Here is a 23,895-nt window from a genome sequence, read left to right on the forward strand (position 1 = left end):
TGGGCGCCACATAAAATGAAGGTCGTTCAATGTCAGTACACCATTTCTGTAGCTTTTCATCATTAATGTCTTTAGATCATCTTGACCAAATTTGAAGTTGATTGTATAAATTCTGTGGGAGGAGTTCGTTAAAGTACAATGCCTGAAAACAATGAAAAATGCCTCAAAATGCAAAGAAATGGGAGTATTACTGCATCGCCCCCTAGAGGTTGTATGGAAAACAAATTTAAGGGTATGTTACAGGACACAATGTGAACATATGCTAAAGATTTCGTGATGATAAGCCACATGGTTTTGAAGTTATATATTGCTGTAGAAGGCCAATTCCTCATGAAATTCATTGGTCCATATATTCTTAATGCAATAAGATACCAACAAACTTTTCATAACTGTTGATGATAGATATCCAATAATGATTCACAGCAAGTTTGGTACCAATCAGACCCAGGGTCTAGGAGAAGTGATTTTTTTTTTTTTTTTACAAAATTCAAAATGGCGGAAGATTTTGGTAGGCGGAGCTTAGGGTCCCAAGAGGATTTTTTATAGAACTCATTCAGTTGCTCATGTCTGTAAAATCTTAAGTAATTTGGACATACGGGCTGTCGGGTATTGCCTTTCCAACTTCTAGGGGACGCTAACGAGTATTTTTGTATGCTTGAGCATTGGACCCATAAAATATCAAAATTTTCCGCAGTCCTGATATGCTCGCCAAATATGGGGAGGTTTGGGACAAGACACATACCCTTAAACGTTTTTTTAACATTGGGTATAATAATAATAATTCCTACAGATACAATAGGGACCTCGCGGACCCGACGTTGTCGGTGCTCGGGCCCTAATAAACCATCCCACCTCTCAAACCCTGACATGTCTGTGTCTATGTTTAGACACAACTGACAAATGAATAACCACAGTCACAAACAGCGGTTTATTAATATAGTGGATAGAGAGATTTGGAAATATCATCATTCGGGGGATAAACATTGAGAGAATGGAACCTCCAGTAGTTCAGCAGGTCAACTCTTGCTGAAGACCCTGAGCTCTGTGCAGCGCGTCCTGTGTGAACAGGACGAATGGCTTCCATGGGCACTAAAAGGACGCAGGCAGCTCTCCTCTGAAAATAGGGAGCCCTCTGCGTCCACGGTGAACCCGGTGCTGTGATAAATGAATGTATGCTTGCTCCAAAGAAAGGCCCGGTCCTCTCTGAGGTTGAGGTGAATGAAGGTATCAGTATAGACGGTGTTGCAGCATAAAGACATGGATATTACGTCAATGTTTTCCCTTTCTAAATATGTCGCCAAATACCTGCAGAGCTGGGGCTTTAAGGGCTATTCTGACTGAGAAATAGTACTTAAATCTATTATTTAAATTCCACTGATCACATGTATTATTCTGTGATCAAATTGTTAAAAAGTTAGAACCAAAGGCAGATTTTGCAAACTCCAGCATTTTGCCAGGAGGGGTGTGTTGATCTGACTGTGATCCTAATCGTGCTTCCTCTTAACCTTCCACTGAACCGAGCCATGACACTAGATAATGCTTTATACACTCACTCACACATGCAAAACACACACTCTCATGCACACAAATCAGTCTTTATTCTGCAGCGTCAGCCACTGGATTCCCCTGATGATTTATTAAGATCACTGCTTTATATTGGAAGAACAGGGAAGAAACTAAAAAAAGAAAGGATGGTGGAAGGAAAGCGAGGGAAATCGGGAGAAAAGGGGGAAAGACAGACACCACGATTCATTTAGGATTTGTTTTTCTTCAAGTATATGACAGTTGCTCCTGGAGGACCACAGCAGGAAACTAGGTCTTAGAGTAAAGCTCTTCCAAAAAGAGTCATCCGAGGACTTGAGAAAACTTCCAACTCCCCACTCACACACACACACACACACACACACACTGGAACACACAGCGCACATGTCACATCACATCAAGCAGTTTAACATCAGAAGGGCTGCGAAGGCTTTTATTTCAGACTGTCCTCTAAATCAGATCAGACACCACAGCTACTTTGTGAGTGTGCTGTGCCTCTTGTGTTTGCAATGAGAGAAGCCATGGCTCTCTGTGTGGCCATTCAGTCCCTGCTCATTGCTCTGAAACAAAGAGGCAGTTGTCAAGCATAAGTTGACTGACTCACCATCACGAAACATTTCCATTACAAACACTGAATTAAACATCTCCATCAGACAGCAGAGGTAGCAGTGTATTCCAACAGTCAGCTGGAACTTTGTGGTGAAGGGTAGAGGGTAGAAGTACAATTTCAAGCTGACTAAGAGTCCTTTAACAATCACTCACTACTTGGTATGTAGACTCCATACTACAGGCCCAGGTGTGTTTCCACCTGTCTGAGAGTCTGTTGTGTTTGTGTGGATCTCAGTATTTGAAGCCAATGGGATTGATGGAGACTTTTAGCCAGAAAACTTTAGGAGATTTGAGAGACTAAAGACACTGATGAGCCACATCATACAGGTGGACACAGACCTCTGAGGAGATACCCGATGCATCCCCCACCACGCCGTATCATAGGAAAGAAAAACAGGGTTCCAGAATGACGACTTGGTGCTTTTTCATGGACGCTGAACTCCTGATGAACTCTAAAGGACAGCCTTAAGCTTGGGGTGACGTGCCTGGTTTGTGACTCTCAGTCTAAAAGTTGGATTTCTAAATAAATGTAAACATTGTTATGTAATTCTTACATCTTTGGATTATGATTGTCCCTCATTGAACTTCACTTCTCTGTGATTGAGGCATGAGATGGCTCAGAGCAGACTGCAGGAGGAAACCATTGTTCTGGCCATTGGTCAAGTTCCACCTGCTGACTCGCGAGTGGTTTTTCTTTTTGACCGTTAGTGGGCGGACCCAGTCACCATTCTATCACAAGATTGAATTGGTTACAATCCTCATCTTTGGAGCGTCACTCCCGACACAGACGCTAGGTGGCAGTATGAAGGTGGTTTTCAATCCGCCAGTAAACACTACTCCACTATATCTCAGAGGTAAATATTTCTTTTTAGTTTATTTTGTAAAATAGTCAGTAACGATGACAAACTGATAATCGTATCCTTCATGAACTATAAAGACTAAATAAACTGGAAAATGAATAATTAGTCATTTCATTTGGTATTTCTTTCATGGACAGATATGCAATGATGATTGCTGGGTAATATGATGATGATGTTGTCCAATGTAAAGTCTCCCTTTGATCTTTTGATGAGAAGATGATGTATGTATGATTCATAACTAGTAACTATTGTGCACAAGGGCCCGTCATAAACGTATTCCCCCGGGGCCCATCAAAACTACTGAACTCATGTACATGTGTTGGTGTCATTGGTGAGACTGGAACGGTACTTGGTTTCCGTGATGTTCATAGTAGTTTAGCCTGAAAGGAGCAGGTCAGTTGCTTCATGCTGTAACATCTCTCTCACATCTCTCTCACGCTGTTGTTCTCTTTAGTAACGGTCCATGATGGAAAAAGAAACTATTGTGGTATTATATGGATTAGCTCCGCCCAAGCTCTATAGATGCAACTGACAAAAAAAACTGTCCATGAAGATTTATCATTATCACTCAGCATGGGTCCAAACATATGGTCCACCATGTGGTTGGACCAGCGAAGCAGTGATGTGGTAATGTTTCTCTATTTGGCAGTGGACCTACACTATTAATGATTGTTGTGTCACAGAGAGTTATGTAGCTTGAGCCCACAAGGACCAGCCCCCCCCAGTCATTTGTTATGGTGCTTCATGCCTAACTGTATCTGTTTGGTGAGGATGGTTTAGGCTCACTCTGGTCCACGCACAGATCAGAGCGGACTAACCACTGGATTGTGTGAATGTAGATATGTGGTTTTAGCTAAATGTCTGTGCTGATCATGGGAACCGTCACAAAAGCCTCATGTTTTCATTTAGCAGCACAGCAGCAGCTTCAGTCCTGTACACAGGATGTATTCAGGCACAGTATTGAGGGTAGGTCACTTGTGTTTTGTCAGCTCTCAGATCCCAACACGCCTTCACCATATGCCTTTAAAACCGAAGAAAATAAACCGAAAGTATAAAAATATGGCTTTAGCAGGAGTAAAGATAGCGTCAGACATGTGTCACTGATGGCTGAAAAGCAAGGCTCGATGTCTCCTGTGTAGACACAGCGCTACAGTTTACACATACTAATATAGCAATATAATATAAGCTCTATTCTCAGAACTTTAATCTCTCCATGTGTCTTCATCTTTCATTCTTGTGTTTCTGCAGACTCTTGACTATGAGACGAAGAAGTCATACACATTTAAGGTTGAGGCGTCCAACGCACAGCTGGACCGCCGTTTCCTCCACCTGGGGCCCTTCAAGGACTCGGCGACAGTCAAGGTGAATGTCCTGGACACGGACGAGCCTCCCGTCTTCACCAAGCCATCCTACTCCATGGACGTGTACGAGGACACTCCTCCAGGAACCATAATCGGCTCTGTGACGGCTCAAGACCTGGATGCTAGCAGCAGTGCCGTCAGGTAACAAGGAATGCATTAGTTAGTGGGAACATTGTTACCAGCACCCTCAAACCTAACTGTTTGTTGTTTCAGTGAGATGTATGATTCAGATTTAGATTGAGCCTTTTGGTATTATTTGTCCTGAGCTAGCTGGACCAGCACTTCCCAATTTAAGCAAATCTAAAAACCTGTTTGCACCACACAAACAGTTCTTAACAGAGCAGTGTGTCGGATTTAGTGGCATTTGAAGTTGCAAATTGCATCCAACTGAATACCCTCCGCTCCCCCTCCCGTAAGTGTCGTAGAACGTCAGGTCTTCAGGTAATACCAAAGTCTCTCTCTAGAGCCAATGTTCCGTTTGTCCCTTCTGGGCTGCTGTAGAAACATGGCGGTGCAACATGGTGGACTCTGTGAAGAGGACCTGATGCAGATATGAAGAGCTCGTTCTAAACTAATGAAAACACAATGAAGCTTAGTTTCACTAATGAAAATGTAGTTTGCCAATAAAATTAAGTGTTACTAGCTAAATATTTATACCCGTACCTTGCTAACTAAACCGTACAAAACGCCCAGAGTGAAGAGTAAAAGAGGTCGAATGAAAACATGGTCGATGTATTCAACATGATGCTTTCTTTTCGAGTTTGAATTGTATTTCACAAAAATAATTATTTTCCCACAGAATGCTAATATTATCCAATTTTAGCCAATTTTTAGCCAATTTTTCACATTGCCAATAAAGGCATCAATCGATCACATTGTGTTAAACAATGTATATTCTAAATGTAAGCTATAGAGAACAACAACATGAGCTTGACAAAGGCAGTGTGCATCAAATCCACTTCTTTCATTCTTACCTTTCACAATAAAAGCCCTAGACATATACACTGTAACTGTTTTACCTGAGGAAACTCTTTCACTAAAAGGAAACTCAATACAAGTCATTAGGATCCTGGTAGTTGGTCCTCTGTCTGTGTGAATCTATTCAAGCCTATTCAAACAGCTTTGCAACTGTCACAAATGTGCATCTCTGCTGGTATGAATGGTTTTCAAGGGAAATTTTCGCAGACAAATATTTCGCAGTTTTGTGTCATTCATTTCCCACACGATGTGTGAAGGCCTTTAGTGTAAACTGCATGAATACTACTAACAGCATGTATGCATGTAAAAACACTGAGGAAGGTCTTTACACACAAACTAACTGATGGATTTATGAACAGCTGGAGGGATTCATAGTGAAAGCAGCACGTCAGCAGCTTCACTCCTCTGCGTCTACTCAGAATGTGTTCAGGGACTGTACTTCTGTGTAGGTCACTCGTGTTTTTTGGTGGTTCTGAGAGAGCAATACACATTCACTTTGTTAAGCCCATAAACGTCCATGTGGTGTATATGGGAAATGCAGCACATTCAGTGGACTTTTCAAAGCTTACTACACAATTATCAAGCTGCTGCCACCAGTTTCTCCTGAAGTAGCCCGTCTAATGAGGAAGTCCCCTGTCCGTACAATCAATGCAATTCTTCATGTGTTTTGTCATCAATTATTTTGCTAATATTTACACTGAAGACGACTCACGCTCTACAGGAAAGTGAGCGGTCTGTCAGATGACCGGTACGGCCCAAGCCTCTTTTGACTTTGTCCAAAACCAAGATCTTTGTCTTATCTTCACCAACTGTAGTGAGCCTCATCATAACCATGAAGACTTGTTATCAAGCCGCAGTTTTAAGATTTTTTATTGAAATTAGTTGTAAATGAACATCATTTCTAGGAGACAGGGTTGAGGAGAAGAAAGTTGATGTGAATCTAGTACCAACAATCAACGTTGATTTCTCTGAACCATGACGGAAAGGTTTCCCTGTCGCTGTGATGCATTACATGTACACAGTGAAAGGGGAACAATATTGTGTTCCTTTTGTGCTCCGTCCACTGCACAAATAAACTCAAAGAAAACTGGTGCAAAAAACAAATATTAAATACAAAAATATGAACATGTCTTTTTCTCTATTTTAAGTGTACAGTGTGTAGATCTAGGAGCAGACATTTTATATTTTTTTATTTTGGAAAGCACTGACCAGTTCTTTAATATAGGAGCAGTATATTTGGCAAAAACAAATGTACACCAATGTTGAAACTTCATCAACGTTCAACATGTCCTGGTTTAAAATCAAATACAGCTCTACATTTGAGTTGGTTGAGGTTATTGGAACTGCAAAACATCAACTGATCTGATAATTTGCGGGTTTAAAAGCAGAAAAATAAATGAGCTTTTTTTAATGTGTTCTCCTTTTGAAAAAGGTTTCCTACTGTGCTCCTCTGTGGGAACATTTCTCATACCTGAGCTCCAGCCCATCACTATAACTTGTTCCCCTCCCGTGGACTGCTCTTATCTCTGCAGGTATTCCTTGGAATGGCAGACGGAGTCCGACAGCGGTTTTGACATTGAAACTGTTGAAGGGACCATTTCCACCAATGAATACCTGGACAGAGAGACAGCTGTCCAGCACAATATCACTGTAGTGGCAACTAAAGTCAGTAAGTATTCCACAGTGCAGAAACAAAGCGTTCACAGCTCACAGCTGATCATGAAAACTTCTTACAAAGAACCAGAAGGAGTTTTACAGACTGACAGGTAGCGAGATCGTTTGTCATCCTGCATCATCATCACTCACAAGTAAGTCAGATTCTGTGACTGACAGTTTATGCAGCACTTTAATTCTTCTGATGTGTATATCTAAATAATTTGACAAAAGCCCTTTGTGGCCCTTTGTTCCTGGTTCGAGTTCATTTAAATTCTTTCTCGCAGAATCCCCTGAAGGCAAACTTCTGCCATGCGCACACAAAAACACACACACACACACACACACACACACACACCTGCATGATTAGTGGCTGTAAAATCAATAATAGTGATCTCTTAAAAGATGTCAGATCCCCATGGGGTCTGGAAATCAGGAAATCTACTTTGTGTACTAAAGCGACAGTTTGTACATCTTTGTTTCATATGATTTAGGGATATCCATCAACAGAAATGGAATATAATATTCATTATTAGTGTACAATAACCTGCAACTTGAATGAATGTGTTTTCCTTAGCTTAGATTGAGCCTTTCATATCTACATGGACTGTAGTCCATGTTGCTACGGACAACATGGAAGCCCATGTTGCTATGGAAGCCCAGAAGGTACAAATCAAACACCAGCTCTAGAGAGAGCCTTTCAAGTATTTATGTTTAAGTGGCAGCTTGAATTTGGTGGCGCGAGAGCACTGCAAATGCTTCTATGAGCACAGGGATCCTCCACACTGGTGCTGTCACATAACAGGGTGAGGTGGGGAACGGAATATTCCTCCATAGCTCCACTTACAAATCATAGAAAAAAGACACTTCATCACATAGTACTTAGTGTAACAATGTGCGTGCTGTCAATGGAGGTGCTCATAGCTAATTCATCATATTTAGAATGAAGACAGATATAGGCCGAACATATTGATGAGCTTCTGCTCTCCTGATGCCTTTCACTTGTTCTGCAGTCATATCACAGGCTTATATGTTGGCGTCAGCACATCTATCAGATTAGCAAAAGACATTTTTCATGTACTCAATATTCCAACAAAAGTCAACACTGAGCTAATCAAAATAAGATGAGCAACAAGAAGCTCTTCACATGGAAAAACTCTAAAATACTCTATATCTGAGGAAGGAGTGATCGCTGTAAACAGGATTAAAATCAATATTTTACTGGAGAAAAGGTGATAAATACTCACTCTGGACAGGTTAAAAGTTACTATATTACTGGGGAAGATGTGATAATACTCGCTGTGGACTGCATTGAAATTATTTACCAGCCCAGGTGCTGTAACTTTAAAATCAGCCGACCTCCCATAGATAAATAAAGCCAGTCCAAATGAGGCCTAATTCCCGCTTTTTCATAAGAAACCAAGGTTTTGACAGCCATCAGAGGGATTTAAGGGGATTTTGTTTTTATTTTGCAAATGTCAACGGCAGGCTTGTTAAGGGGGATAAACTCAAAATTGTACCTTCAAAGTTTTGACTTCGAGTCCCGTAACAGTATGATTATGAACATTATCAGTTAGTTACTGTGGTTCTTCTTCCCTATTAAGACAACTCAAAATTCACTAATTTGGTGTGTATTAATGTCTCATAGTTCAGGGATTTGCTGTGTGTCCTGTACTCTCTACTTCATAATTCACAGAGACAGTCTTTCTCATGTATTAAAGGATTTTTAACCTGCAGCGACATGTCACCTTCTTTAACTAACTTCAAATTGAGATTTTAGTTTGTAAATGTTCAAAAAGTCCACAACAATGTGTTTGCAAGTCGAGTTCCTTAACTAACAGTTAACTCATAGGTACACAGGGTTGTCCACAAATTGAGTGATTTGATCACCGGCCCTTCCTCCACATGTTAAAGTGTCAATGAGCAAGGCATTGGTTCCCAATGGTTTGCCCAGTTCCTTGCTTGCTTCAGTTTGGGACGTATCAGGGACGGCGTGTCAATAGACGCTCTTTACACACACGGTGTCTTCTCAAAATAAACTTCAGTCTTCACAGGAACTTAGGCAACAAAACTATGGGGTCAGATCAGTCTCAATAATTGCAAATGCACACAGAAAGACTCACAAATACATTCCAATGCACACATAAATAAATTACGATTTATATTAATGTAAAAAAAAAAAATCACAAATATATTTCTGCATTTATTTGTGGATTGCTCCACATTTGTTTGTGGGTTTTTTGAGACTCCCCTGACGTGGCTGGATTCGCAAATGTGTTTTTTTCAACATGGACCATCTGTAGCCAATCAGACGTCAGCCTCATTTTCAACCAATCACATGAGCGCAGCTCCCCCCCACAAATAGAAAAATCCACACACAAATACACACAAATGCAGAAATATATTTGTGAATTTTTTTTTACATTTCTATAAATTGTAATTTATTTATGTGTGCATTGGAATGTATTTGTGAATCGTTCTGTGTGCATTTGCAATTATTGAGACTGATCTGACCCCATACAAAACCTCTTAGTTATGTTTCGGAAAAGAGAGAGAAAGACAGAAAGTTATGATATTTACAGTTCAAATACATAGAGAAAAATCATTTTGACTAATTAAGCTCAAGGGGAAGCTGTATCATCTATATCCTAACATCAGCTACAGTTTGCTGTGCATCTCTCAGTGCAGCTCTAATGGAGACTAAATGTATTAAATTTGAGCAAGCAGCTTAACTCATCCTGACTGTGTGTGCACCATATGATTTCCCCCTGTAAGCTTCTTGAGGAGGCAAAGGGCTGCAGTCACAGATCTTCCAACCTTCCTCATTAGAGCAACAATATAAATCCTCTCAAGACTGTGGTTACATAGTAAGCTGATGCACAATGGATTAACTGACAGGCACACACACACACACACACACCACACACACAGCTGGGGATCATTTCCGCTCTGACTACTATCTGGCTCTATCTCGTGGCCAAAGTTGATATTACAGAAGTCCCCAATCAGAACACAGCGGCAGCATTTGTGGGTTGGCTGAATCATATGTCATGTAAGATAATGTGATGAATGCAAACGATGATAATGCTTACATTATGTTCAGTGAGCTGTTTATAACATTTAGCTACACATAATGGATAGAAAAAGAAAACTTCAGAAAATCACACATCTTCCTTCAATTAATAAGATATCTAGAAATATTCTACACATGTAAACCCTGACATGAAGGTCAGGAGAAGCTAGTAAGTGGACCTTGAGTTGGGATGTTTTTATCAAACTATTTCCTTATATTTGTCACTTTGAGGTGTTCAGAGTCTGAATTTAAAAAGGAATGTGGTTGGTCACTGGTGCCTTAAAGAGGCTAAATATCTTCTCCACATTACTCTGTTAGGCACCATTACAGTTCTTTTTGTTTTTCCCCAGATAACCCGCATAAATGCTATCTAAATGACAAAACACACTGGAGCTCATACTTAGGTCTTTTTGAAGAAGTCATATCGTCCTGAAACGTAAAATAAGTTTTGTCCCAGAATATGAAGAAGACTGTCATTGTAAAATGTTGGTGACATTATTAAATCCTTTTTGCAAATCCATGGCGCTGTCCGTGGTGCTGAAGTAGCGTACAGATTGGTAATTGAGACTATATATATATGTGTTTATATAATGTAGTGGAGGAGCTAATTCAAAGTGTTTTTAATACATTTGAAGGGTATTTTATATTATATTATTAGTATACTGTATTAATAGTATATATTATTCTATAATTATGCAATATATTTCATGGGATGTAGTGGAGTAGAAGATATAGATACTGTAACGGAGTTTGGTTCCATTTGATTCACTAAATTGTCCATTCACTGGTGGATCTGCAACAATTTGCATGGGGAGGGGTTTCGGCAGGGTGGTAGGGAGGATGATGAATGGGGTCCTCAAATAAACATACACATTAAAGGTAAATGACAACAGGAAATAATCAAGAACTAAAACATGTAGTTTTACTCAGGGAAATGGTCATTTACTGACTGTTTTGACATGTTCGGACTGTGGCAGGCATGGGGTCCGATGTCTCCCTCGCTTCCTCTGAACACTAACTGTCAGTCCTGCTGTGTGTTTAGTTCCGGTAGCTCTAAGCTGTGTTAGCTGCTACAGCAGAGAAAGAAAACCAACCCACAACGTCACATGATACTCTTTAGTTACTTCTTATTGTGCACCGCTATTGTATGTATGGACTCGGTTCTGCTTGATATATTCATTCTTTAACTCTTTTCATGTGGAAAACACTTTGTGCTTAAGCTTCACAAGTGCTTTGTGAATGTAATTGTCGTCATTACTACACTAGTTGGCTACTTATCTCTACTTTCTTATGTTCAATTAAGGGTGAATCAATAAAACAATGACTCAGATGTCCTAAAACAACCACTACAGGCTCTGGATGCGAATGAACATCGTGTGTGTAACGTGTCTCTAGGAGCTGTCAGTAAATGTCATCTGTACTGGGATGCAGTCCTGGGTGAGCGGAGTATACAGCAGCATATCAGGCCGCCGTATCCCTGAGCAAGGCCTGAGGCTGCCCAGCTGGAGGCGTGGCAGGGAGCATCACTGCCTCCGCTGTCTGTGCTCACCGGGGACTGAATGCCGGTATAGATGGTGCTGCTGCACGGGTCCGTCAGGGCTGCTAAACCTGAACAATAGATACAAACATACATACGTACATACGTACATCAAATTGAAGCATTTATTAGATGTATTGAAGGTAAACGTGATTGAGATGCGAGGCATGAGCTTTGTGTAACTCATCCGGTTAGCCGAACCCCCTCAGGACCCTACGTAGAGGAGAGGAGGAGAGAGAAAGAGAGAGGAGGAGGGAGGGAGGGGCGGAACAGGAGGAGCGAGTTAGGCGGGTATTTATGGCTATGCAGGAAGTGGTAGGGTTGAGGCGTGGTCCTGCTCCTGACATTCCGATAAGTATCTTCAATACATTCATACAGACTTGTACTTGTATAGCGCTTTTTTAGTCTTCAGACCACTCAAAGCGCTTTAACACTACATGTCATCATTCACCCATTCATACAATGATGGCAAAAGCTACCATGCAAGGTGCCCCCTGCCAATCAGGACTAACTAGCATTCACACACCGCCGGCACAGCTACGGGAGCAACTTGGTTGAGTGTCTTGCCCAAGGACACATCGACATGGGACTAGCGGAGCCAGGGATCGAACCGCCGATCCTCTGATTGAAGAATGACCCTGCTCTACCACTGAGCCACAGTCACCCATAGATTCATACATACAGAAACACATATATACATGCATAAAACCATACATACATACATACACATACACACATATATGCATACAAACATACAAACTTGCATACATACATATATATCTTTGGACAAAATGAGTTTTGAATGTTGCTTATTAACACTTAGGGGGATTAATTGGCAGGAATGGAATATATTATTCCTGACTTTTTCCTCATTAGTTTATAATGACGTGAAACGAAGCCCTTTTTCTTGATGTTTCATTTCTGCTGGTCACACTGATGGACTGTCAGTATGTTGTATGTGCCACTGAGTGTGTAGTCATACATGTCTACACTTCATGTCTCTTCCAGACAACCCTCTGCTGTATACTAAAGTGTCGGTGGCTGTCAACGTCCTGGATGTGAACGAGTTCCCTCCTGAGCTGACGGTCCCTTCAGATACCTTTGTCTGTGAAAACTCCAGAGTAGGACAGGTAAACGGAACTGTTTCTGCTTGAGATGATGTGCTATATAACAAATACTAAACACATGTATTATTTAAATACATAGATTCCCTTATTCAGTGTGCTAAGTAGATCCTTTCTCTGTTCGCTTTCTAACCAGGTGATCCAGACAGTCAGCGCGGTGGACAAGGACCTTCCTCCTGCTGGCCAGAGGTTCTTCTTCAAGTCCCCCAAAGAGCTTCGCAACAGGAACTTCACCGTTCGAGATTTTGGAAGTAAGCAAGAAAGGGGATTAAAGGGGAAGAAGAAGATGGTTACATGTTGAATGAAGACTTTTTAATTTAATTATCAAAGTACTTTGGAGTCTATATCTTTATAACTACAATGTATCAATTGAAAATGTGAAAACAATTTAGAGGAAGTTGCTCTTAGTGATGAACCTAGAGCTCCTTTGTTGTCCGTCTCTTCTCACAGAGGCTTTGGTTCACTCATCGTCACAGCATTGTTTTCAGCGGCAGCAAGCAGCTGTTTCCAGTGAAAGCTCTTAAAGCCCACTGTGCCCTCACAGCAACCAGCAGACAAACAAAGCCAGAGACCAGCTGGTGAACGCAGTGGAGCATTTAGCTTCAGGAGTTGGTAGACACCAAAAACTGAGCTAAAAGAGAGAGAGAGAATATTGGACATACATTTGCAAAGTTCTCCTGAACGCAATTGCAAATGAATGATAATGTTGCTCCATAAATGCTCGATGTGTAGATAAACAGCTGTTTAGTTGCTTGTCACATCAACTAATAGGTGATGGTATGTCAATGTGTTTTCATGAGTTTCTGCCCCCAAAGAGCCAAAAAAAGTGACTTCATGATTGTCCTTGAATATTTTATTTTTGAAAAAAAGATTTATATAATTATTTCCTGAATTCACAACATGTTTTTATCTAAGGACAGAGTATGCTTCAATTCCTGTTTGTTGGGGTTCAGCCTTTCAAATACAATATTTCAACTGAGGTCAAAATACTGTTTGTTCCCCGCTAGCTGCGTGGCAAACGAAGGCAGGAAGATACCGACAACGTCAGCCACACGTTCCTGAAAAAAGAATCATTTTAAGAGAATCATTATTCTCGTCTGCTTTGATGCTGCAGTTCACAAGTGATGCTCGAGTCATGGTGCTGTCAGCGCCTGGAATCCTTTCTTTGTGAAATCGCTCCTGAATGTGCAGTTGAGGTCAATTGTGAAGAGTAGAATCCTCCAAAAGGAGGAATTATTTGATTGACTTTTGTATGAATTTTGAATGCACAATTAATTCCCTCTGCACTGCAGTCCCTGATCAATGCAATAGCTCTGCAGAACGACGTGTGCTGTCTTCATGACACAGGTTGTCTCCAGATGCTTCTGTTCACCTACCAGTGATGAGCATTATCACTGCTTTACATGGTCAATGCTGGACTGTTGCACACACAACAGTCATCATCACTAACCAGTGGGAGGTACACGCGCAGCAGCAAAAATGAAATATTTTGTGAGGTTACAGCTCTCGGCCACAGCGTCCTGTTTTATCATTTGGTTACTATTTACTACTGAAAGAAAAAGAAAACATTTGCTGCTATTTAACAAGTTCTCTGATACCCACTCCCTGGGAGCTTCAACAAATGCTTCCCCGCTGAATGAAGAGTGAGTCTGAATGTTGCTCTGGGATGTTCAGCTTATACAAATCCTCCCCTGACATTTCCTGTTTTCCCCTGCAACACCTCACCAACCAGCATTATTATGTTTTTGTATGTTTGTATATATACACAGTCAGTATCTCATCTGATAGACTCAGACATGTGGGCCTGCAGCCACCAAGGGGAACTGGAGCGTGTGTGTGTGTGTGTGTGTGTTTGGATACCTATCTAATAGTGGACCTCTGTGATGTTACACATTCACCAACAGTGGACTGGCGAGTCGACTCAGAATCAGAAATACTTTGTTGATCCCCTGGGGGAAATTGGTACGTTACAGTGGCTCTTATATACAAGCATGAAGTAATATGAGATAAATAGAAATAACAGACTGTGAAAAGTGGAGAGGAAGGAGAAATATGTGCAAATATGTGCATCAAACACACACAACATACAACCACAGTGTTAAGACACACACACACACACACACACACACACACACACACACACACACACACACACACACACACTGTTTATAAGATGCACATCTCTTTGTCCTCCATTGTGAAATATTGGCTTCACACAGGCTCCTGTGTGTTGCATATTAGAAGTGTGCCACATGATTGCTGCTATGAAAGGTCTTTTTCTTCACAGAATGCTTTTAATGAACTCTTCTTCTCGTCTTTTTGTCTTCTCATGATGTATAACCTGCTTTATCCAGTAAAGTAGTTTCCCTACTTTGAGATATGGAGGATCACATGGGTCATGGGACCAGCAGCACTGAGATGAATGAGCAGAAACAAACACACAGGAAGTGATAAAACATAAACATTTAAATGTTCTTAATGCTTTCCAGACTTTGTGTTCATCTGATCAAGTGAATTGAGTCTTCTAAGGTTGATTATGTTTATTGGAATCCAAATAGAGGAATTTACAGCTAGTTACTTAAAAATGTGAATGCAATTTGTGATGTTATTTTTGTTATTTTGCATTAAATTGTGGTAATTTTTAGAGCAGGTCAGCGGAGCAAAATGAAACACTTAAAACATGTAATTAGTTCCAGGATGAGTTTCACTTCAGAAGGAAGTCGATTATTCTTGAGCCATGAACCGGGCCACATAGTGCATCCAACAAGGTCCATTCATCAAACTGCTAGTTAGAGGTATCAGGTGACGTTTCAGGCTGGGTAAAGGTTAGTAAAAGTGTACTGATATCTGAAAAAGACAGAATCATTGAAAGGGAAAAGGGTGTGAGCAATAACATTTGAAACAATTCTCAAGAATGGAGGAAATTTCAAAGCCTGTGGGTTGAATTTGCATTAATGGTTGGTGGTCCCTTTCACCAGGTAGTGGTTCTGTATGTAAAGTTCTGTAAAATGTCCCTCACACACCTCTTCCTAACTGGACGCAGACGAGTGAACATCAGATTGTTTCAGTTTTAAATATTAAATCTCTCTTCTTATATCAGGACACATTGTCACTCTCTCTTCGCTGGAGTTTGCTCGTATGTTAGGAAGAGCTGTTATGCTATATGTGTCAAACTCCCGGGTCTTCCTTATGAATCCGTTACTGCAGCATTTGTTTTCAGCATTAGGTCTGGTGATATGTTTTTCTCATCGTCAATAAATCCCAAATTAATAACAAGTATTTTATTAGTATCATAGAGCTCCAATGTTCAAAAACTATGAAAACACATACAAGATCCACACCTTTTCATTCCCATGAACACACACTGCAGTTCATTTTGACTCAGTCCCACATAGGGAACAAACCAGAACAAAATTCAGAAAATATAACGGTACTCGTTATGGAAATGTAGTTTTTTTGAAGAGAGGCTTGTTGTTATTTGAAATCCACAGAAAGCTTTGGGAAAGTCAGAAGGTTCCACATTGGTGCTTTTGGTCTTCACATTTCTTGACAATAAGAAAATGATAAAACAAAGCTAGCCTAATCCTTCAGTTTATTATAGATTAGTAGTATTGTGAAGTGGACAGGCGAACACTTCAGCTGTGCTAATGCTTGGTATTCTCCAGTGTCGATCACATTTGTGTCAGAGGTTGGTGTGACGGTGACTTTGTCAGTGATGTAATATCACCCTCTGTTGGTTTCCAGACAACACCGCTGGCATTGTGTCTCGGCGTACGATCTACCAGCAGCGGTTGCGGGATGTGTATGTCCTCCCTGTTGTGGTTGAAGACAGCGGTTACCCCGCCCAGAGCAGCACAGCCACCCTCACAATCCGAGTGTGTTCCTGCAGGGGAGTAGGCTCGCTGCTGAGCTGCTCAGCTGAGGCCATCTTCCTGCCTGTGGGCCTCAGCACTGGAGCTCTGATGGCTGTCCTGCTCTGTGTAGCTCTGCTGATAGGTAAGCTCATCTTTCTACTATGACATGATGATATGATGAAACACCAAACACTGTTCATAGGCCCAACACCAGCCCATTATTTCCCCTGCCAGCCCAGGGTCAGTCTGGGGTTGTGTTGAGGTGTACTAGCATTTCTTTTAGCTCTATTCACTTTGACACATATTTGGGTTGTTTGCTGACTGACATGCACCTACAACTAAACGCTGTGTTGCACAAGACCTACATTTACAGAAGCAGTATCAGATATTATCATAGTTTACTTACAGCTGTGTGCCAGTACATTGTCGGTTCATGGGACTGTTTGACATGATGATAACTAATTATAGTTACATAAATATGTCAAGTATTTTCCAAAAACAAGGTCAGAGTAAAAGCCCTCCACAGGAATGCTTGTGTAGGTGAGGAGAGGGCAGTGAAGATGCCAGTGTGACATACTTAATGTCAGGATAAAGAACCATATGACTTTACATAGTTTCAAGGAGTCAAATGTAGAGATGGCATGCAGACAAGAGAAAACATAAAAAAAACATCGCCGGTTGGTTCCACTTGAAAACAACACTCACACAAAGTCAACTAAGCTACTACAAACATATTTTTCGGTCATGCTAGACCAGTTTCCCTGAACACACCAAATACAGAGCTCTGCTACATCCACATCTCAGCCCCACTAACAGATGCTACATCACTAGCTGTACATTACCAGCACCACACAGCACACAGAAACATTTAGCATCTCGCTGGTGAACACAGTGGAGAATGTAGCAGCTAAAAACAGACATTTCATTTCAGGAGTTGGTGGAAACAAAGAAACAGTTAAAAACAGAGTCAATAATAGTCGCAGCCAAAACTACAGCCACCCTGCTGTCCCTGCCAGTGCCTTTCTAATGATGTCTCTCACCTCTGCCACCTCAACAGACTTTCCGAATTTTGCAGTGATTTAATAATTGCAATAAACAAATTAAAAGGATGGTGAAATAATAACAACATAATGATGCCGATTTGTAAAAAGTCTGAATTCATATTTGTCAGATCTATCCGGGACAAGCAAACAACTTTTAAAATGCTGGTTCTCTGAGTTTGATTCGATCGGTGCTCGGCTTTGCTATTATTGTAGCGTCTCAATCAACACTCAAAATACCATCATATAGGCGTAAATACGGCAGCGTCGTTATTGTTTGTACCATTTGGTTTATACATATACATTAGGTATCGTAGAACTCTGGGTGAACACCTAAGGCTCCAATATTTGTTTTCCTCCATTTCTGATTCAACAAAGCCAGGATGTCAGTGATGACAGGAGCAAAATCTCAGCGCTGACAGGCTTTAAAGAAACAGCGTCACGCAAATTTCTTGCTCGAGGCAAAACGCGAGTGAGGCAAATTTTGCATATCTGCAAAGTTATTCACCTCATTCAGTTTCAGTTCTGGTTTGTTCTTCCTCTGTCTGACCAAGGTCTTGCCTTTTATGTTTTGTCTGCATTTGGGTTGTATGTTATCTTTAAGTACTTTCTGTCCACTGAAATTGGTAGACCTTGTAGAACATCTCACCATCACATTTCCCATAATATGTTCACACCTTTAAATGAAAGCTGCTAGTCAGCACTTAAACCACAGCAATATTTGGTGCAGTGTGTTTTATTGTAACTTTCCCTGGAGTGTCCCCAATTTCTTCTATACCACATTATTAATGGGTTCACAGTAGGACAATTCAATTTCAATAGAAATTGCGCCAAATAGCAAAATCACTGTGGGTTTGTGCGACACACAGAATACTTTATCGATGCAACAAATAAAATTCAACGAGGTCCATTTGTGTAACGTTAATGTAATGTAGCGTAGTGAGGCTAATGTAGCGTAGCATAGCGTAGCAAAGCATAAGGTAATGAAACGTAATGAAATGTAATGTAATGAAACGTAATGTAATGAAACGTAATGTAGTTTAAGGCCACAAGTTGAAAAGGACTGGTTTACAGTCTAAAAACGTGAAATGTTTTTATGAGGGCATTATGAGATGACTAACTGGACCATGACATTCAACTTTTCTGTTAATTTAATTTAGTGACCTTGAAAAGAATATATATTTTTTTTTCCAGATTATACTTTATTTTAAAAATAAGTTTTCTGTAGTTGATTTTCATTTCATTCATTCAGTGTCATTTTTGAAGTCTCTTGCTTGCAGCTGGTGATGAGGTGAATTCATTCATGTGATGTAACACTAGAGGGCGTCAACAACCCAGAACAAGCCTCTAATTATCACAGGAAGGTCTTCTTTTCTTCTACCATCTCATGTTATCTCTGCCTCTGTTATATAACCACCTGTCCAACACAGTGGAAACATGCAGGGCCACGTGTACACAGCTCTCATTGTATGTCTCAGTGTGTGTGTGTGCATAAACAACTGGTATGTGTGTTACATTACAGATAAAGCTGCTATGAAATGGAAGCAGTTTGAAAGCAGTTCTTTATCCTGCTCTCACAACTGAATCACCCCAATCATGAGTGTGTATGTGTGTGTGTGTGGGTGTGTGTGTGCACTGACTGATAGCATGACAGAGAAGAATCGCAGCCTCCTGAGGACATTGTGCCTTCTTTATTGGTGTCCTCTGTAGAGAGGGAGGATAGCTGAAAGAGAACATAAAGGAGGAGAAGGGAGGATGGGCTAATATCTGCTAACACATCCACCTTTTTCTCAAGGCCTTTCCTCTCGTATGTCAGGATGGCAATGTAACACTTTGCTGTAGAGGAAGATGGTGTCGATGGTGTTGATTACTGAAGTGTTACTATCTTAATATTTGTGCCTAAAATGGAAAATCTAAAAAGAGTTTATTTTTACAAAGAAGGTTTCCTGTAAAAGGTACAATAGGAAATGGACACTGCTGGTACACACCAGAACAAAGGGAGAGATCGTCTTCCTATGGCTTTCATAACTTCCTCTTGGTACCTTCAAGGCAAAGACACAAGTAGGCTACAGAAGGCGGGCTGGGGAGAACTAGGCCAGAAGATAACGGACCACGGACTACGAACATTTGAAAAAAGCCAGACAATAGGACATTAAGACCGGACTCAAGCACTGAGGCAGTTAGTTTCATTTGAGACCAACCTGTTGATCATTCATTGAGTTATTGATTAATAGTTTAGTCAATTAAATGCAAGAACATAGTGTTCAGAGACATCACAGTGTACAGTGATATGAAACAGAGAAGTAAATGTCTAATAATCAACTAATTGTGCTGGTACTCAAGTAGGGAGGACGGAGGCTAGAATTTATCCAACTACTGTATCAACCAAGACCTCTCTGTCTGTGGTACGACCTTCACATGTCATACGATCAACTTTACAAGACCCAAGAATGTGGAGTGTGGAATTAGCAATAAACTTTGAATAACCAGGCAAACAGCGCTCTGCTCAGCAGCAGCCTCATCGACTGCAATTCACATTCGCTGGTGATTCTGGATAAACTAACATTACAACTGAACTCTTCTTCACTTCCCTGGAGTCAAATGAGCGATGAGCATTTGGTTTTTCCACAACAGCACATTGTGGACAGGCCCTGCTCTGGTGAAGTGCTGATGCTTCTTTCATTAAACAGACAAGAGAACAAAAGGATACGGTCTAAAAGCCACAGCAGTTAGAACAAAATACATTAAACCTGGACAAAGATTTTAAAAGAATATTTCAAGCAGGGATTTCAAAAGATGACAGACTTCCGAGGCAGGCAGTTAAAGCAGAGCAGCTCTGAGCGTAAGAGCCGATTAATTCACCTTTTCTGAAAGGACTTTGACATCACCAGAAGGATTTCCTCCAAGTCGAAGGCTACTTTCGGCTTATGAAGCCTCAAAGGGTTTTAGGACTTTGCTGACCCTCAGTGATTAGTTGCATGACAATAAAACCGGTCCAAAAGTGAACAGGGGCCATTATAGAGCACGCTGTTTCTGACACCTCGTCTTTTAAAAGGGCTGCTGCTCTTTGGCGACAGCTGTTGGATAAGAATAACCCAAGCGTGAATAACTGAGGCATACATTACCTTCTTACAGATCAACTGAAGGGGGCTGAAGGTAACATGACAGAACAGCCCTCTTATCTGAATTCAAATGCTCCATCAAAGGTTAAACTAATCTTCTAGTGACGAATATCTAGCTACCCTGTTGTGTCCGCTCCAATTTCAACCAATTTACACGTTTTCTTTCTGAAAGATGTAGCTTTAATGTGATTTTCATAAGGTTGCATGCCATGTCCACAAAGGGAATTGAAATACACATGAAATTGTGATCATTTTTATTTTATATGTTTTATTTCACTTTGGTGTAGCGGAGGTGTTCCCGCACTCCCCTTCTTGGCTTCCATGGCAACCCCCCTAGAACTTTTCCACACCTGTTGGCATTTCAAAAACAACAGATTCTTTCAATACATCGACCTTTTCTCGCCGCTCTAGTATACAGAGATCACAGGTAATTCTGTGGCAGCACAATGACCCGACGGGTTTCTGTACATGAGGCTCTCGATCGTTGAGGAGAGGCCAAGAGACTAACAGTGAAGGTTTGTAGAGGAGGAAGTCATGATGAAGACAACGCACATCCAGATCTTCACTCATAACATCAGATGTCCTTTTGTACACATTGTTTATATTTTGTAAAACAAATGTCTTTGTTTAAACTTTGACACAAAGTAGTCTGTGATAAATAGCACAATATGTTTCTTTTGAGTGTTAGTTGTAGTCAATGATCCATACACTACGCTTTTTGACTCAAAACGAGTTCTTTGAGCTCAATGAGGCCTGCACGCCTAAAAAAAGCCTCTATTAAAAGATCTAACACAACATAAGGTTATAACATTGTGGATTTATAGTCCACTATAATGGACCGGGAACACCATATGACACAAACAACAGGGGGCTAGTGTTGAAGATCAAACGGAGCATCCCTGAAGGCTCTAGTACAGCGGCCGACTCTCATCCTTTAAGTACAGAAGTATATACAGACCATCCACACTATAACACTTAGAGCCCACAACAACCCTCACAGCCTACATAACTGTAAACCCAGTGCACTTACATGTTACATTGCATACATACTATTTACAAAGAGTGATCAGTGCCTGTGGGAGTGTCGGGGGGGGAATGCTCTGCAGGTTTGTTGGAAGGAGAGACAACAGGTTATGAGCAGGGTGGCTGGTGTCGTCAATGATGTTATGGGCTTCTTTGTTGTTAATGTCTTGGATTTGTGGTAACGGACATTCCTCGTCAAATCAACGTAGCAGGATTGTCAGAGCAGCGGCCATCTTCATGTGTACTGTTGCCATTGCAACAGTTGTAAACCAGCTTAGTCGAGTGCTCAGTGAGGTGAGGTTTTGCATAACGACTAAAACGAGCCGTGGAGTAGTAGCGTTACGAAGCACAAAGAGTCAAATTGAACAATGAAATGCTGTCTAGTAAGTTTGCTTGCTAATACTACACAGAAAATGAGCTGATCAGCAGGCTGAGTCTTATGATCCCTCTTCCTCACTCACCGCTGCTCTGGAGGACAAGCTACCTAATGCTAGCTAACTAGCCAGTTGTCCGTCTCTCCGGAGACACTTTACAGCCCCATTGACGTGGTTTTCACTATAAACAAGAAATAATCGCTATTTTCTTTTGTACAAGTCAGATGAATACAGAAAAGAGTTCAATGTCAGTTCTAATCTATTCTATGACAGTTTTGACAGATGACCCGTTGATGGAAACAGTAGTATAATTCCCTCAGGTGGTCCCAAAGTCCCTCACTGATTTATTTTGTCTTATTGAAATCGTAGAAAGTCACCATAGCTACAGAACTGTCTTAACTCTGTAGCTATTTAGAGGTGAACCTTAAACCTGAAATATCTCAAGATGCTCCCTCAATGGCACAAGAGAACTGCAGTGAGTACTGTGCTGCACGTTAACACCTCGTCTGGTTGTCTACTGTCCCGTTTGACTTCTTTGTACGATTTAGTTCTCTGATCTCAATTCACTACAATCAATCCTACAATTTGTATTTGCCTTTAATGTTAAACTTCAGTGACTGTATTTGTGATCTCCAAGGTAAAGGCTTTTGAGCCGAAGCAAAACTGGTCTGTGGAAAGCCTCCCTGAACCGGATGTGCATTCATCCACAATCCAAAGAGAGCTGACCTGAGGACAGTCAGACATGGTGAAAATAGAGTGGATTATAATTTGTAAAGTATCAAAAGTAAGACCGCAGCATGATCGTCACCAATTAATGCCCAGAGTAGAGAAACCAGTCATTGATCCTGCATTGAACAGTTCACGCCTCAGAAAACACTTTTCCTCCTGCAATGATATTATGGATCACATGATCAGAGACTTATTATTATATTATATTATATTAGGAGCCTGCCTGACTCGGGTCACAGTTATAGGAACTAAGTGGACCAGTGAAGAGTTCTCATTGGAACTGCAGGTCGTGATGATGGTCCCAGCAGGAATTTAAGTATTTTACAGAAAAAATGGATTTCAGTGATTCATACTTCCATAAATACATAAAGGTTCCTCGATTAGAACAGTGTATATATAACAGTTGTATATTTACAAATGTTTTATATCCAGCCATGTTCTCCTGAAGGAGAATGTCTTTGTTTGTTTGTTTGTTACATGAATGAATGGCTGAGAGGTTTGTATGTAACAGTATATTGTTTGCATCTTGCAATAAATATTGGTATGTTCTTTATCACTTTGTGTTTTGTCTATTTGACTTTTCTGTTAAAAACTATGGGTTTTGAGGCACTGCTGGCCTTTCAATGTCACTTATAAAAGCTTTGTAAGGCATAAATAGTCCTCACTTTAGATGAGGTCACACAAAATACTTTACTAAGGACTAGTAACTACCTTAATGAATCATGAATTAACCATGAATTGCAGTATTAATACACGTTTATAAAGCATATATTAACATAGCCTCTAACCATTAGTGCATATCTAAATCATTATATATATAAATGCATGAATAATGTACATCTAAATAAGTTCTTAATCATTTACTAACACTTTATAAAAGATCTCATTAATCATCTACAACTCCTTAATAATTGGTTTGTAAAATATATAATACTTCATTTACAAATGGGGAATCCATCATTTATAAAGCAAAGAAAACACAATAATGAAACACATAATAGGCGAGCTTATTAATC

The 23,895-nt window shown here is 40.6% G+C and overlaps 1 protein-coding gene across 1 annotated transcript in view; it reads left to right on the plus strand.

Annotated features, from left to right (window-relative positions):
• The window catches only part of LOC306705680 (cadherin-12-like), a gene marked incomplete at both ends in the record, with an annotated part of 56,487 nt that overhangs the window by 28,685 nt on the left and 3,907 nt on the right, over positions 1 to 23,895 (plus strand). The window contains 5 exons of the mRNA XM_079172497.1: positions 4,260 to 4,513; positions 6,883 to 7,019; positions 12,622 to 12,743; positions 12,874 to 12,988; positions 16,482 to 16,733. Of these exons, the coding sequence (XP_079028623.1) occupies positions 4,260 to 4,513; positions 6,883 to 7,019; positions 12,622 to 12,743; positions 12,874 to 12,988; positions 16,482 to 16,733 (880 nt within the window). The remainder of the gene's footprint in view (positions 1 to 4,259; positions 4,514 to 6,882; positions 7,020 to 12,621; positions 12,744 to 12,873; positions 12,989 to 16,481; positions 16,734 to 23,895) is intronic.

Source organism: Pholis gunnellus (genome assembly GCF_910591455.1).
Source record: "Pholis gunnellus genome assembly, chromosome: 14".
NCBI lineage: Eukaryota > Metazoa > Chordata > Actinopteri > Perciformes > Pholidae > Pholis > Pholis gunnellus.